This window comes from Parasteatoda tepidariorum, chromosome 8 (assembly GCF_982258835.1).
Source record: "Parasteatoda tepidariorum strain Cologne lab strain chromosome 8, Ptep-v5.0, whole genome shotgun sequence".
Lineage (NCBI taxonomy): Eukaryota > Metazoa > Arthropoda > Arachnida > Araneae > Theridiidae > Parasteatoda > Parasteatoda tepidariorum.
The window spans coordinates 35,826,118-35,844,617 of NC_141762.1; the positions used below are offsets into that span (position 1 = coordinate 35,826,118).

Below are 18,500 nucleotides of genomic sequence, written 5' to 3' on the forward strand. Positions count from 1 at the left end.
GGTCTCTACGAAAAACCATGCTCTATTATTAAAAGAGTATTTCTGTCGTGTATCCCGAATGTATAAAGATGTGTACCACCGAGAGAATTAGAAGTTTGTTTTTTGTTGAACGTGTTTAGTAATCAACTAATTTGCTTAGAAATATAAACCATTTAAGTTGATATAAAGTAGACGATTAATCACTAGAATGTAATGGCTATTGTTGAATCGAAAAAGGGTATTTTTCCTGGAAACATACACAGATAGAAAAAATATTACAGTGCTAATTGAACATTATTTGACCTGCTATTGAAAATATTGGGTCTCGAAGTTGACTTTGGTGGAGTGGCTGTTGTAATTTTAGGTGCTTCTGTAACAATCTGTTCGTCAGAGTAATCATACAACGGGGGAGGTTGTCGTCCCCTAAAAGAAGATGCCGGCACTCCAGGTTCATCATCTTCACTGATGTCCTCGTATTCTGATTCTTCTAGCTCTTCAGGAGGTGGGAACTGTCTGCTTCTTGAAAGTGGAAACGAAGTACGTTCGCCTCCAGGTCGAGGCGGAACTTGTCTCTTGACCTGTGGTTACAAAAGAGAAAAATTATGAAGAATGGAAGTGCTTCTGCGTGAAATTAACTTAGATTTGAGGACGATTATACTTCGCAAGTTAAGAAAAGACTATTACGGTATAGGATTTAAGTGATCATCCAAGACTGCATATAATTCCGTTTTATTTCGTTATCAAATTATACAAATATGCTTTCAAAACACTATGAAAGTTTTTAAAAGTTAACACGTTATTTAGAAATATAACTCGTGTTATCTTTTACGATATATATCATAGAGTTATTTTTAAAAAAGGTAATAATTTCGTATTCTTACTGGAATCCTAATGATGGCGACATATTCCGATAGATAAGAAGAACATTCGTTACAACTCCATGACGTTGCAAGAGCATTGGATTTGATTGGATCACTAAAAATGGCGCGTCTTATGATGACATGCACTTAACAAATCAAATGCGAGGTAAAATTTTTTTTACTTTTGTTTCGTAGAAGAAAATCGTCTGCAAGAAACAATTGCGATTATTGTTCCATCAGTTTCTTTAAATGTGAATAAAAAGACGTATATTTGTTCCATATTTAAGATATCTTTTTTATTAATTCTTTATTACTTGTTAATTGATTATTGTTGTTAACAAGAAAGTAAGAAAAAGGAAATTGCGCACTGTCGCTTTTAGAGATGGAGGTGGCGATATTGATGTACGCTCGCGCTGGGAGCTTCGTTTCCATTTGGCGTGCACTTAGACGCAAACAGGCCTTCGTTATAGGGCTAATGATTTTTTCTTAACTTGCAACAGAGTATAGAAACAGAAACTGATAAGAACATCGAATATTGAAAAAATAAATGTAAACTACTGATTGACGTTAGATGTTACCAATCACAATATTTGGTTTTTCATTTTTAAAGTGACAAATCAAAAGTTCGGTTTCATTAGTTTTTGTATTGACCTTTCACATTTAGATTTATTTTTTTCTTTGTGGAAAGCTTTTAAATTAGTCAAAGGCATGCAAAAAATAGCACATGGAAAAGTAATAGCATATTAAAGCTAAAAGAAATAAGGCAGTGGAACGAGAACCTGTTTTCCCAGTTATCAATTGTGTATATTCTAAATACGTTTGCAGAAAAATTGGTTAAATTTTAACACGGTTGTCGGTTAACGTTACTTTGTAAATACCGTGCATAATATGGTGCAAATTTGCTTGTTTTAAATAAAAACCTTTTTACATTACTAATTCAACTTCAGTATCGCGTAATCAAGCTTAAGATTATATAATTTTATCAAGTTCAAGATTTAAATTGCATGAGAATTTGAGTCAAATGATAATCGGATTAAAGTTAAAACAAATCTGAGCAAATCGGTCAACGCTCAAAAGTTTTTAAGAATGTCTATTACAAAATAATCATTTGAATAGCAAGTAATTAATTTGAGCGAAAGTTTTGCAAAAAGTATTACTTTAAATTAAAATAGGGTTGCTGAAAATGAGCATAATTCGATGCACATTAGTACACAAAATACGAAATATTCTATGCATTATAATTGATACATTATATATGATTGTTAAGACAACGAAATGAATTTTAAAAGTCTTCTTATAATTTTATGGAACATAAGAAACAAAATGCATGTTTTATAACCCTAAATATAGATTTTTGAAAATAGCCATTTAATGAATTTATAAAATAATTAATAAGCATAAAATGACATGGTAAATTTAAACATGCACCTTTTAAATAAATTTTAAAAAAAGGTTTGTTTTTATTCCAAGAAAATCTATATAAGGTTTGCTGATAACTATTTTATGACGAGTAACTGTGAAGATTAAACAATACGCCACTTTTATTTAAAATTCAAAGCAATTAAGAGATACATATGATTGGTAATAATGCTTTTTTCAATTTTCAATGAAGTTACTATTTCAGACAGTCTTTTTTTACGACTTACAGTAATTTGAATTAAAGGAAAGGTAACAGTAATCACTTAAATGGTTTAACTCTTTAAAGCGCCACAATTACTGACATATTACACTTTATTGCTCAAATTAAATTTTTGGGGTAACTTCTTACTTGGCTGGGAGTGACAATCAGATGTGCGCAGAGAAAGTTTCTCATGTCATAAAAACTAGAGCATCGTTACGGTTTTGTTTTCAATTGGTATAAAGATGCTTTTGTGAGTAGCATTTGAATTATTCATGATTAAATCGTCTTTTAACGCTCACTGCTGTTAAACAAGAGGCTTATAAAGCATGAGACATGTAGAATATGATTTTAAATTGATACGCATGAAGGCATTCTCTTCAATTGAGTTCATGGGGAAAAAAACAACAAATAATGAATAAAATTTTAATAATAATAAATGTATTTATAAAAGCCCAAGCAGAAATCATGATAATATTAAAAAAAATATAATAAATGTTTTTAAAGCTACTCATTTTATTTTACTCTCTATGTACTTAATTTTCAGTAATTAAGCGTACTACAGCTCAGCAAGCAACAATTTTTTATTAAATTTCGGTCCCAACGATAAAGCTTTCTAGCTCTCCCCGGATTTAGGGTGTGCATCTGTGGTGGTTAGAGCATCCTACTAGAACCTCGATCCCTATCATGCCGGCAGTCAACAAACATTTCTCTCACATATATCTCCCTCCTTATCAATATTGAGACTATGCATTTTGCTCAAAAATGAGTTTAATTTTGAATGCATGGATTTTTTTGTATTCGACTATTATTTGTGTCAAAGCGATTTTGATACATTTTTGCTCAATTTTGGGAATTTTGTTTTTACAGTTTATGTTCGTCGATGTTTCAAATTAAAAAATTGTGAGGCCATAATTGAATTTCGAAACAGTTACCCTATAGGTTCAACTAAAAGCGTCCTAATGCATCAAAAACAACAACACCCAAATATATAATTTTCAATTTATATAATAATTTATGAAAACACATGAAAAAAATTGAAGGAAAAAGTTTAGTCGAAATATATTGGATTTCAGTAATAAAGTCCTGAAAATGCTTTATAAGTAAAACAAAAACAAAAAGCTGTAACTGAAGGTTCATTCTCTCTAAATGCTTAACGTTGGACCTTAGTATCGGTGCCTTGAACCATAATACGATATAAATTCCATACAACCTTAATAAAGTGTTGAATTAAACCATGTTGCTGTTCAACCTGAACTATTTCTTGGTGTAATTAAGTTTAAAAATTACGATGATGTGGTCCAACTTAGCAATATATTGGATTGCAGAAAATGTTCATATAACAACGACTTGTCCAAGTTCTTCAGTTATGCACGAACATTTTGATAGTAATTATTCACAAGTAGACTACATAACAAATCCAATATCATAATTTCAATTAAGAGAATATGCATTGCAAATTTATTTAATTTTTGATTTCTGATTACTAGCACCCATTCCAAAGCATAAGATGGAAATATCTCTCCCTTCTTTTCATATCTATTGCACTGTCCATGGAAAAGGAGGGTTGCCAGAGCCTCGAAAGGTTGGACTTCTACCTGTTGGTCCGCGGAAAGTATTTTGTTTCCCTTCTACCACCCTCTGAAGAACCAGTGAGTATGGCGCCACTGGCTTCAGATCCTTTACAGTAATGATGTACTGGAGCTTGCGGATGCTATTTTGAAGGCACACGAGGCCATTTAATTGTCCATGGACACGATTAAAAAATAAAATAAAATACGTATCTATTGCCACATTCTAGGCATCTTTACGCCTTTTAGTAGCAAGGATTACATAACTTTGTTGAAAATAAAGAGTGACTTATTAATAATCATCAATTAAAAAAAAATGCTTACCAATTTGTGAGATGGTTTTTTATCAGCTGTTGAACAAACTGAAAGAAATAAGTAAATAATTTTAAATTAAAATATTAAAAATAACAGAAATAGAAAGACAATTATGTAGTTAACAGTTTTATATATCGGACTACACTTTGTTGTACTGCATCGCAAAAATACCTTTCGTTTTTTGGGTGTAAATCATTAAAAAAAAAAAGTAAAACTCTTACGATACCTACTTAGTTTAGATTATAAGAGAAAATAGAGGAATTATTAAAAATTCGAATTACTTTTGCATTTCAAAAATTTAACATGTTAATAATTTATTTATGACCATGTTTATTATTTATTTATGAAAATTTGTATTTTATATAAATATATTTTTCAGTTACTAGTTAACTTTGTTGCAAGATTTGGTATTTGATTCTCCATATAAATCACACAAATTCTCCTATTTGAAATATATGTGTGAGTAAAAATACTCATGTAAGTGAAACCGACATTTTTTTGTCAAGTTTTCATTGTTTGAAAGTTAAGCTATTTTATACTTTATACTCAATCTACATTATCTTTCAATTAAGTTTAAACTGTTGAATAGTTAAATGTTAAGAATTGAGAGGCATAAATTTAATCGTTATCTGAAAAAATTGTGTATAAACTCACTTCAAAACATGAGTTTAAGGTTTTTTTTCAATATTTTGTAAATAAAGTATGGCAATTAAAGACATTTCTTGTGATAAAAACTAGTTTTAAACTACATTTCGAATATATGGCGCCATATTTGGAATAAAATTGCACTTTTCAAACAATCTCATTTTATATATAACATAAACAAAAACAAACTGCCAAAGGAAAATATCTTCCTGACTGTTGACATCTATTTGTCGATCTAAAATTTACTAGCTTTTTGAAAATGGTTCAAGTTTTTCGGTAAGTATCTGACAAAAGTAAAATCACATTCTTTTTCTTCCGTGTACCTCAAAAACATTGTTTTTAATTTATTTTTTTCATTCAATTTATGGTCAGATTACTTTCTTCCGAAAGTAACAAATAAATAATTCAAAATGATAAGAGTTTTTTTGATTTAGCTTTTCTTTAAAATCCTAATAAAATTGATTTCAATTTCCATTTCATTCACTACGAATAAATATCTCTCTGTTTCAGCACCATAAACACGGCAAACATATTGAAATACAATCGGATCCGAAGCATGTCTAATGGCCGAAGAAACTCACTGAAGTGAAAAGCAATTTTTTTTTGTTTGTAAAACAATAGATAAATTTCTTTGGAGGGTGTAAGGAACCTTGAACCAGACTCGTAAAATTAAATTTTCAGTCTGCCACCACCTGTATGCCATAATCGTCGAATAAAAGTGCTTGCCATGACCCAGTTTCATCTCAGAATGCAAAATAGAGCTCACTAGACACACTTTTCTTTTCACAATATGCTCATCCATATTTTAAAGTTTTTTCCGGACTTTGTTTTTGTTTTTTTGATCTGCAGGTATGAATTGAGAACGAGGCTTCTGTGTTAAGTTAATGGTAAAAACACCATTGAAGTTTGTCATACGCGTGCGTAACTTACTTCTTAGCTCAAACCTAGTAGAACAAAACAATTTGGGTCCGATGCTACAAATTTTATTGAATGGTGGGAGGATATTTCAAATTTTAAAATCTAAGCTTAGTTTAAGAGACGTTCAAATTTTGGATTAATAAATTATATTTGTTGAGGAATAAGCGAATTCGGATTAATAAATTAAACTTGTTCAAGAAATTTGTAAATTAGGATAAATGTGAATTAAATTGTTCAATAAATTAATAAATTTGTATAAATAAACTTGTTCAATCAATTAATAAATTAAACTTGTTCAAGAACTCAAATTCAAAATTTTGTTACAAAATTTAAGAGTAGCATTATTTTATGAATTTATAACAAAGCTTCTGCGTTGAATAACTGGTTTATGATTGAAGTTGGTCATAAAGGAATTTTTTTCATTCAAACTCAGTAGAACAAAGCAATGTGGGATTGATTTTACAAATTTTATTGAATGTGGGAGATGCTTGAACTTTAGGGTATTAAGTTTAGTTTAAGAGAATTATTAATTAAACTAGTCTAAGACTTAAAGAATAAAATTAGAAAATTTTTATTAAAATTTAAGTGAAGTATTATTCCATGTAAAGACAATATTGAAAAATGATTAAAGTTTGTCATACGCCTGTATAACTTACTTTTTTGTTCTAGCTCAGTAGATTAAAACAATTTGAGATTGATATTACTACTATTATTAAGTATGGGAATACTTAATTTTAGCATCATAAGTTTAATTTAAGATGGAAAAAAAATTACAATTTTGGATACACAAATAAAATTAATCCGAAGTTTAAAAATTCAGGAGAGTGGTATATACATATTAAAAAAAATATATAGTGGTATATACATTTATGAAATAAAGAAAATATACAAATATACACATGAGGGTCAAAAACGTATGTTTGTTAATCCGTGGAATGAGACGAAAACATTATCAAAATATGTATTATCACTAGTGAGGAAGTTGTGAGGAAAAACTTGCTGATGAAACTAGTTTGAATGTCTCATGAAATTTGAAAGTTTTTGCAAGAATCGCCTTTCAAAGCGTCTCTATTTTCTTCTGATCTTAAACAGTTTTAAATGTTTTCTGTGCCCCCTTTCTTAATAGCGAGTTGCTAGATTTTAATATCGTGTTTAGTTTTTACATGGCTTTACTATTAATTTGGGATCCTAACGTTTCTAGTTTTACGACTTCAATTTGAGTAAGGATTAAAATATCAAAAATTTCGTTATTCGGATTCAAAATATCGTTATTTATCTTCACTTGCTCATAAGTTGCAAATATAAATATAAAAACTAACGAATGTATTTTGACATAATTTGTAATAATTTTTGTATTGATTATTGCAGGAACATTTTAGTTCAAAGCTGACGGAGAAGATTTTTGGGTAAGCAAATTAAAAACAAAAGACAGAAAATATATTTTTATTATTTTGCAAACGTGTAAATATCTAATTCATATCGCCATTTCTTTCATCCGCACTATTAAAATGTTAAAGGGAACGAAAAAAAAGAAAAAGAAATTCTATCTTACTGATAGAAATTCTAGATTCGTACAGTACACAAGCATTATAATTTCCAAAAAACAGAAAATTAAATTATTCTGAAGAGTATGCCAACCTTTAATCTTTACATAATTTATAGTAATAATCAGCTAATTTTATCTAATACTTAAAAGAATAATTAATTATTCATTTTCTTGCCCAGTTTCATAAACAAATTATAAATTGACCTTTCAACTTAATTTACATAACAATTCTTCCTATTTACAAGTCAAATTTAAATTTCACTTGTTAAACCGCTTTATGATTTTGTATATCAAAGAAAATGAAGGCTGTTCATTTTTTAAAATCTTTTCCGCATTCACTAAGTATCAAGAACGAAATTTATGTCTTGGGCCGAGTTATTTTTGTTACAACGTCACGAAAGATTAAGAACGAAAACAGATTAAACCACTAACCTGTTATGAAAATCGATTTGTTAAAACGACCAAAAAAATGATAATATGGTTTTACAGGTAAATTTTAGTTCTTTAAAATCTGCTATTTCATCATATATTTTCATGGTATCTAAATTTAGATATATTGATAATTTAGCTCTTAGAGTTCTTACACGGAAGTTTTAATTTTTTTCTGGATTTCATAATAATTAATAGTGAATAATAGTTATTAAATTTATAAGTAAATTTAATTTTGCAAAAGTTTATTATTATAAAAAATCGAAAGATCAATTTCCATTGAAAAACCGGACATAGTAAAGGTTTTTATATATATATTACTGGAAACTCTTTTTCTATTGGATAAGAAGACTAAAATATTTGGCAAATGGAAAAAAAGCATCCAAAAAAACAGCCCTTGTAAAAACACTTGCTAAAATGCCACTAAAAATTGAAAAAAAAATTCTACTAGAATACTAGAATATAGTACAATTTACAGTTAAGTTTTTTTTCAAAGAGTATTCAAAAAAAAAAAAAAAAAACAGCCAGTGTTTGCACGTTTTTTATTGCACAGTTGCCTGTAGGGAGCTGCCAGTGAAAATTTAATGTCCTAAAACTTTACAGTAATCGTCTTAAACATTTCAATGCCAGCTTCAAACCAATTTTGCACAGCGAAAAATTCTAGATCAAATTACGATTAAAAAGTACCGACACTCTACGTGCCGGTACTTTTTACTGTAAAAGGAATTCATACCGGAACATATTACGGAACGAAAAATCTGTACCGTAATTTTTACAGTAGTAATTACGGTCAAATTACTGAATCACAATAATTAAATAAATATTACTGTAAAAAAAAATTACAATTTAGTATTTTACGATAAAAATGGATTTTGCGGATGTTGCACCCAAAGTGCAATGACTTAAGACCGTAATTTGATCCGGAATTTTTTACAGTGAAGGTCCCAGCTAAGCTTAAGAGAAAGCAGAATGAAATATGATAGATCTTACCTAATAAAGAAATGATAAGGATTATTAGTGGAAAGCATCTGGCTTGCATAACGTTTCCAAATTAGCCCTAGAAAACAAAAACTTGTTAATAAATACCTTAAAGTTTCGAAGCATACAATAATGAAAGAAAAAATAATCCATGACCTCCATTTCAATCAAAAACATGAATCTTAAATTGAAAATAAAAAAAAGGGAGAAAAATGATACCGTAACACATCAATAGGAATAAAACTGCAATCGATAGGGCTATATTATCAATGCAACAATTTATTATACAAAAGTTTTTATAATTTATTATACATCAGCACTAAAATTAGAAACTAATATTTATTTAAATCAAACGAGAAATAAAACTCAATTATTCTAAATTAAACTTGTTTTAATTTAAAATTATGTAAAATGTAGTTATTAATTATAATAAGATTATTCAATATATTAATTTTTTAAACTAAGTACAACAGTTTTGCATAAATTTAAATTAATTTACATTCAATTAATACTATGAAATTTTAAAAGTAATTGTTTATTGCAGTATTCAAAAGTTGTCATGCAAAATACTTTTATTTAAATTGAAGTGCTTATAAACACAGAATGGACTCAGAACAATAACTAATTGTAACCAATTTTATGTTTGTTCTAATATATATATATATATATATATATATATATATATATATATATATATATATATATATATATATATTTGGTTAAAATTATTTACCAATTAAAATGGCATCGATATGAAATTATTAAACTCTAAGCCTGAAAAAAATAGCTGCATTTTTCTTCTTAAATGAAGCTTAATAATTGACTAACAATGAAATTGATAAAACTGCAAATGAATTAAAGAAGTTTAATTGAGGAAAGTAAGATTAGATTCTATGTGGTGTATGATTTTTCTGTGACAAATTTATCTTTAAATTCTTGTTTAGTCAAAATGAGAAACACGTATAATGAATGGAAGAAAAAAAAACATTCACTTAAAAGAAATGCTTTTTCCCTACACGATCTATCGCTGCGGAAAGAATAACTATATCCTTTAGTAACAGTAAAGGAAAAAAAAATTCTAAATTTAGAAAGGAAATTAAACGAACTGTAATTTTTTTTTCCAAGTTAGTATATGTTTTGTCTGCCCCCTTTTTTTTTCGAAGAAAGTTAATTTTCCAAAGAGTTCGTCATGCTTTGAAAACTGGAACTTACAGTCAGAATTTTTTTTTAATGATTGCTTGGGGGCGACAGTTCAAGGGCAATAAAAATTGTTAACAATGCATAGATACTATATTACAAATTTCTAAACATTAATTTGGAATTTAGAAGAAACGAGACGCAATATTTTGTTTGTATTTGTTGCTCGTTATTAATGCTCGCGAAAGAATTACTAAACACTAAAAAGGTATAGGAACAATTTCCCATTATTAATTGCCAGTTCCAGTCTGCATTATCCGTTATCTTCGGATTCTAGAACAATTATGGTAGTAAAATAGAAAGAATATTAAATAAATCAATTATACATATTTGCTTCATATACATAACATATTTGTCATCATAAGGGATCATATATAAATGATGTCACGCTTAGAGGAGAGAGGAGGGGTTCGTGAAATCGTGACAAGAGTAAGGAAGTGGGACATTTTACATTTTGGTTAAAATAAAAGCGTTTAAAAATCAGTAAATTAATTTTTTTTCTTTTTTAAAACAGGTATGCGCATAATAATTTATATTGTTCTTCTTACAAACGTCATTAAAGCACGTTTAAACATGAAATCTGAAAGAGACTGGGTGCTGCAGTTCAACTGGTAGTGCTGAACTGTAAATATATGTTTATATAATATGGTGTGACATGTGACAAGGGGTATGGTGAAGTGAGACACTTTAGGCTAGAGAGAAGGATAGGGTAAAATTTATGACATCTTTATAGATTTCATACCATACTATTCAATTTTTGGATAATATTTTCTTCTATTATATAAAATTCTAACTGAAATTTTCTATTATATAATTTTCCTTAATGCAAAATTCTAACATTGATTGTCAGGATTGACAATCAATGTAAAACAATCGTCGACATACAGTCTATAAAAAGGGAACAAATCTTATATTAAATAGAATCTATATTTGAGTTAAAAATATACGTGACATAAAATAATTGGTATAAAAGCTAAAACTATCACCTGAAGTGAACTATCACATGATTTTTCTCTTACGTTTTCTTAATCATATGTAGCAATAAACTTTAATTAACTTTCTGCACTAAACTTGTAAAAAAAAAAAGAAAGAAAGAAATTAAGGAAGAAATAAATTTTGCTTAAGATTGTGCTAATTAAAATTAGCCGTTTATATATATTGGAAATATTGTAATAACATAAACAATCGGAGAAGGCATTTAATGCACGAAAATACAGTAAAAATATAATAAAGTGGTTTTTATTAATCAAAACACTGTTATTTTTTAAATATGTATGGTATAGTTAAGATTTAGTTATTGCTTTTTCATTTATAATCTTCTCATAAGTTAAAGATTTAAAATAATTTAGTAAGCTTTTTATTACTTTTTATTTCAAGTAACAATTGTACAATACAATAATCATCGTTATAAATATTGATGAATAGAAAATAAATAGTTATAAAATGCTGTAATAAAAAAATTATTTTTAAGTCAAAATGCATAGTAAAAGTTATCTATCATGAATTTAGTATTAGTTCACACAATTGTTGAACGTTCCTCCTACATTTATTTTGAAACATAAATCATTAAATTTCATTTTAGAATAGGGAAATGATAATAAGCTAAAGAGATTTATTTTTTATACGCTATAATCAAATGTTGTTCAATTTCATAATGAATAAGTTAAGCGAGTAGTATGGTAATAAAAAAAATGATTCAAATATAACTTTTGAAAATTTAAACAATAAAATTAAAAATGAATCAAATCGGTCTAACATTTGAAAGGTTTAACTATCCCGATGTATTTAAAAAGAAGAAAAAAAAGGGGGGAAATAATATATATATAATATTCGATAGAATTCTCATGAAAATAACATGTATTTAATTAAAAGTTATCTTAATTGTCCACTAATTCATTGGATAATGTGCAAGTTTATTTTTTGTTGAAAAAATAAGAATTGTTGATATTTACTTTCAAAGTTTTAAGTATGCCGTCAATTTCAGTATAACACTCAAACATTTGATATAAATAACTGAAGATAACTCATTGGTTTGAAATTTTAAACACTCACTGTAAAGAGAATTGTTAAATTTACAGTGCAGGTAAGAAACCGTTTATTTCGTAGAAAAAGACTGTCTTTTAAAAACTGCTTTTTAAGCTCATAAGTACTGTAATTTTAACTAACAAACTGTACTGTTTTAACATTGGGGTCATTGTGAGAAAGGAACAGCATTCGCGTGACCAGTCAAGGGCAGGATTCAAACTTGCGTCATCTCATTTGGAAGCCGAGCACTCCGTCTTCTGAGCCACAGAGCTCTAGCAATTGCTTATAAAGAAAAATCTTAAAAAATATAAAGTTGCGTCACGCTAAGCAAAACTTGGCAAAGACTAGAATTCGAATTGACAGTTTTGATCCGTTTATGATTAGAGTGAAAAACTGAGAAAAAATGGTGAACGAAAGGTTTTTAACCGACAAATATACGGGGAAAGTCTGTAAAAAAAATTTGCAACAGGCGGGTAACGATTAAAAACAGAAAATTTTTTTATCTTTACGCAGTTTTTTTTTCTGAAAGAAATCTTTTTCTCAATTCTCAGTTCTATTTTTATACTGTAAAATTTTTCAATGTTTTTTCTATTTTGTAATAGCAAAGATCAATTAGGGAAGCCACTTAAAAATACGTACTTATCCAAAATTCAATAAAATTTTATTCTAGTAAAGTTTGCGTACTTCTTCTCAAGCACTTGTGAAACTAAAGTTTGGTACTTAGGTAACCTTTATCTAGAACACTGTAAAATATCTTTCTGAAAGTGATATTTTTAAGACGCAAAAAATGTAGGTTACAAATAATTTTCGAGACTACAGGAAATCTTTTACACAACCAGAGGCCAAAAAAAGGGATTTAACTTAAAATGTGATTTCAACATTTTTTAAGGTTTCTAGAAAGAATGTAGACTAAAACTTGTGGGACACATTTTAATAATTAGTTCTAGAAACAATTTGTGAATGGGAATAGAAAAACCTGATTGAATGTTAATAGCTATTTGTTTAAAAAAAATTTTTTTGTCATGTGGGTTTCGAAACAATAACTTTTAGCACTTTTGAAAGAAAAAAAAACCAAGGTTCATGATTGTAGTAGGTTAATTTATGTCTTCCAGAACCTTTTTTTTTCTCGTTAATTTGAATGAAATTTTATTTTAGATTAAGTTAGGAAGTAATCAAATGTTATTTCGGTTGGAAAAAAATAAGTTTGATCGATCTTACTTTCGGTTTAAGAAAATTATAAGTGAAATGGACTCTTAATTGACTTTTTTTAAAAAATATCTTAATGCTTAGAGAAATTGAGGTGTAATAATGTACTCTTGACACTCTATTTGTTAATTAAATAACACTTTTAAAATAAAAAACTCAGATGTCTAAACATTTACTTTTGAAAATCAGGAAAAGATAAAAACATTTATTACGGAATATTGGTTTTATATGCTGATTGATACGTGTCATTAGTTAAAAGATATTTTTTAAACTATTATTTTATATTAATATTTAAGGAAATGTGTGGAAGATGTGGTATTAGAAGCGTAAATTCATAAAAGCTAAAGTTAGTCTGTTTAATGTTATACAGACTATAATGTTATATCTTCATTTGTTTACTTCTTTATTTGTTTACTTTAATAAATGTAAGCTGCTAGTAGTCGGAAACTTTTAAAATTTTCACATATTAGCCAAACTTACTAAAATATGTCACCCAGAATCAAAAGAGTCTTAAAAAACAGAATTTTAACTTATACTTTAAAGTCTAACAGTCTCTTAAAAAGACTCTTGTTTAACAGTCTCTTTTCTAAATAGTCTATTAATTCAAAACATTGAAAGATGTGGTTAAAATTAAAGTTTAAAGGTATTGTTGTCCGGATGCATAAGTAAGCTTCAATTTTCTTTTTTCTTCTTCTTCTAAATTGTAGAGCAATAGTTCTAATTAGCACAATAACCTAGCACAAGTTCTAGTAGCACAATAACCTCTGTGCTCCTTACCCGCAGAATAATTTTGCTTATCAGTTAAATGATAACGTATTAAATATAAAATAAATTTAAAATATTGCATGCATTAAAGTATTGAGTTGTTTTGACTTACACATTTTTACGTACATTTTCTTTTATTATTGTTGAAGTTCTGTAAAAAAAACAGTGCAATGACAATATAACTAGACCACATATCCAATGCAATCTCAGAAAATATAATAACAAACATCATGATTCCGGTTAATTCCGTAATTTAAATTAAGAAAAAGGTCAATTGCAGTTTTTATTTTCTACATGCCGTCTTTTTTCTTATCTTTTTTCAGCAAAATCCTTATAACAATTAGAAGATATCACTTAAATGTTTTAATTTTGCAATGAAAATTTGGAGCAAAATGTTATTTTAGTAGAAAAAGTTTTCTCAGCTGACCTTGAAACCTTTAAACGTGATTTACTTTTAAAAACTCAATTTTTCAAACACAGTTACAACAATTCCTACATAACCAATGAAAGCTGAATTCAACATTAATCTATATTCTCATACAGTAGCAAGCTCTTTTAAATTCCAGCCACACATTCATTACAAAGATTTCCCAAAGCACATATACAGCATACAAAAAGAAATTTCGTTATGTAAAAAAATCAGTTCATGCTTTATGTTTCGAATTGAAAATTAAATTCATGGGATTTCCCTCTGATGAAAAATCGTATCAATCAAAATGAAATTAACTGGGACGAAAACGCATAATGATTGTGATCCTGAAAACCTGATTCCACCACTTTCAATTAGTTCTGTCAACAAGTTGGAATTTCATTGTTGAACTGGTATTTCATCAGCAAGAAGTAAAACAGAAATAGCTAAAAAGAATTTGATGGGTCGCAATTTACTTTCCCTAACCAGAAGTTTCAACTTAAGGCCTGAAGCATATTCTAGAGTGGGTCATTGGGTAAAAGAAAGACTGTCGGGCGCCAGTAATGAGTTTCACAGGTAACTTGTGGTTTAATTTGTTGTAGAAAAGAAAGTATTTATAGTTATCTGATGAAATAATAATGATGAGCAAACTGAATCTGACTTCCGTACATCTGACTTAGTCTAGTTTATTTAAAATACTTTGTTGTTTCAGCAGTCAACGTTAATTTATGCTGTACACTGTGAGAAATCCATGTTCTTTTTACAGAATTTCTCAGTATATTAGATGGCTATAAGCTATTTTGTTGAAAAAACGGTTTTTCTCTGTTTTTAATCCTAAAGTCAGTTAAAATTCTATATTTTTCAACTGTGCTTACTCTACCTTTTTTTTAGGCTTTTGTTTGACTTTTAATATATTTATTTAAATCATATATAAAGAGCTTTTTTTTTTTTTAAATTTATCAGTTGTTGGCATTTTTGTTGCTGTTTTTAATATGAGTTTTTAATATTTCTTCACAAAAAAAAATTTCATATATTATTTAAATTCGTTCATTACGAGAACTTTTTATCTTTACATTATTTTAATCATCAATCTAAAAAGAGCCTATCTGTATAGAAGTATTTAGAAATCCAAAAGAATTTAATAAAACTTTTGACACGGAACCAATTTCAACCTTGCTTTGAAATCTAGATCGAAACAAGGTGTAGCTTTCTCTAATATTAACAAATCAAAATTCCACCTCACTTGAATTGATAAAAAAAATTGATAATTCAAAAAAAAAAAAAAGAAGAAGAGAACAACTGAAATTTGAAGGTTGCATTTAGTTTTTATTAATTTGCGTGCCTAATTTTAAATGTTAATTGTATCTTAACCTTTGAATAACATTAACTTGTTTTTCTTACTCAAATAATAATGATTAAGTACAATGACAGTTCATAGCTTGAATATGAATGCATGAAAAATATAAGGAAATCATGAAAGTGATTTTAAAAGTTTAAACTACAATGAACTTCTAACTAAAAGGTCTTATAATGATACTAACTTTTTATAATCTTGTATGAGAATATGATATTATTTCATTTAAAATATCGCCATTATAGACATTGTGAAAATTCGTAAAAAATTTTTCATAAAAACTATGGAAAATATTCCAATGATGTAACGAATAGAAACGAACGATGTAAAGAAATGAAGTCAAACGCTTTCTGCTGATTTCAATTTTCAGCAGTAACCGTCATTTAAGACTGGTATTTTCCTGGTATAATTTGCATTAAAATTTTAAAACTATCATTTGTGAGTAAATACCCTGGCCGGGATTGCCTGGTTGGCAGAGCGATGGACTTACATTGGTGAAAATGGGAGTTCGAATCCAGCCGGCCAAAGACTCCCGTGTACTGGTCGCGTTAAATCTGTCAGTTCACAAAGTCGTCCATTTTCCCATAATAAATCAATACCTCTGAGGGTACTGAATTGGAGATTGATCGTTCTCTGGTTCAGGTTAAAATTACGATCTGTAGATAAATGAATGGGTCCACCCTTTTAACGGGTGTGACGTATGAATATGGTAGAAGTCTAATTCTTGGACATAGATGGCGCCTCTTGAAAACAAGAACAATCGCACCCACTCTGCCTTAATGGCAGACGACAACGACAACGTAAATACCCTAGAAACCTCTTTCCTTGATTCGAGGATCACCTTATTCATGAGACCTGTTATGAGGCAAATAAACATTGAAAACGAAATTGTTAAGTGGCTCAGCCCCATTCGTGTTGCCAATTCCTCCTCGGAAAGAACATTCAAGTATCACGATTATGGCTTCCTCCAGGTTCCATGGAAACAGCCCGGAACAGAATTAGCATAACTCGATTGGGTAGCTTATAACTCACAAGGTACACTTCATGTAATTACTAAAACTAGTACTCGCCTAAGCATGGAAGCCCTTTCAACACGTTAATATACACTCTATAACAAAAAATTCAACGTACCAAGAAGCAATCATCCGATTACATTGCCGAACCAGATTACAGTGGTGCAGGGCTCGATCGGGCTGGAATGATGCCGACTGTGGACGTATAGTCTTTAGCGACAAATCCCGCTTTCAACTGTGTCCTGACGATCATTGATGACGTGTTTGGAGACGCACAGGGCAGAGGGGGATCCTGCCTTCACTATTGCACGCCACACCGGCCCTCAACAAGGCATTATGGTCTGGGGTGCCATTTCCTTTGACAGCCGGACCCCTTTGGTCGTCATTAGAGGTACACTTACTGCACAGCTCGTCGACGACATCCTAAGACCTGTTTTGCTACCGTTCCGTTTGCAGCGCCCTGGACTGGTTTTTCAGCAGGACAATGCCAGACCACATACGACACGTGTTGCTATGAACTGTCTGCAAGCTTGTTAAACTCTTCCTTGGCCTGCCAGATCACCAGATCTCCCCCCATCGAGAATGTCTGGGATATGATGGGAAGGCAATTGCATCTGACACGGAATGTTGATGACCCCGTTCGACAATTGGATCGAATTTGGCAGGAAATACCACAAGAGACCATCCGGGAGCTTTATAGCTTTATCGGTCTATGCCACGCCGTGTGACAGCTTGTATCCAGGCTAGAGGCGGGTCAACACCTTATTGAACTTGTTACTTTAACTCTGCAATAAATTATTCAATTGTTCTGAAATTTTAATCATTTACTATTCTGTACATTGTCTTCCTATCCACCAATTTTCGTTTCAATCGGACAACTCCTTCTTGGTGCGTCGATTTTTTTGTTATAGAGTGTATTTTGGTATTATCCCATACTAAGACAGATTAGCATTTCTATTTTTTAGAGAAAACACAGCAGCGTTTTTGAGTTTTGAAATTATGACCAATCTCTATTGACTTACATTGGTCACGTAAGTGCACGTGACATTTGATGTAATAATAGTGGACGTCATAATTATATTCTAAGCTTGATTTAAAAAAAGAAATGTCTCGTATTAGGAACTTTCCTCAACAAACAAAACACGAATATAATCTAAGAAATCAATTTCGAGTTACGTGAAGGGCTTCACGTGCTAAATAAAAAAAACATCAGATTTTGCTTATTCATTATTTCCTGAATATTTTCAAACGTTAAAAAAAATGTGATAATTAAGGGCGTCGACTGTTAAACTTTCACTGCAAAGGCGTATGCAATCAGTTACAACGAGATTCCGAGAAGAAAGTCAACTGAAATAAAAATAAATAAAAAGTATGTTTCAAAACAAAATTCAACATATTTGTCGACAAAAAGAGAAGAAAAAAATGATGTGCCAAACCCTTATAATCTGGTTTAACAGGGTGTATTTTTTAATAACACCGATTTAGTAAACACTCCCTTTTTTAAAATAATAGTTGAGCTACTGTCGAAAGAGTAGTTGAAAAGTATTAAACTTAACTTGAAAATTTAATATATGAATTCTTCGAAAATACTTTAATTTTATTTTAATATCTAAAAAAATGCCTCAAACTATTAAGACAACTTTGAGGATTTTAAATTTTTGGAGTTCATAAC

At 29.3% G+C, this 18,500-nt stretch overlaps 1 protein-coding gene across 1 annotated transcript in view; it reads right to left on the minus strand.

Moving 5' to 3' along the window:
• LOC107446838 (uncharacterized) overlaps window positions 1-18,500 on the minus strand; it is a 36,482-nt gene that overhangs the window by 5,201 nt on the left and 12,781 nt on the right. The window contains exons 2-4 of the mRNA XM_021144699.4: window positions 8,872-8,938; window positions 4,353-4,390; window positions 283-557 (exon numbers count right to left, since the gene is read on the minus strand). Of these exons, the coding sequence (XP_021000358.3) occupies window positions 283-557; window positions 4,353-4,390; window positions 8,872-8,920 (362 nt within the window). The 5' untranslated portion in view covers window positions 8,921-8,938. The remainder of the gene's footprint in view (window positions 1-282; window positions 558-4,352; window positions 4,391-8,871; window positions 8,939-18,500) is intronic.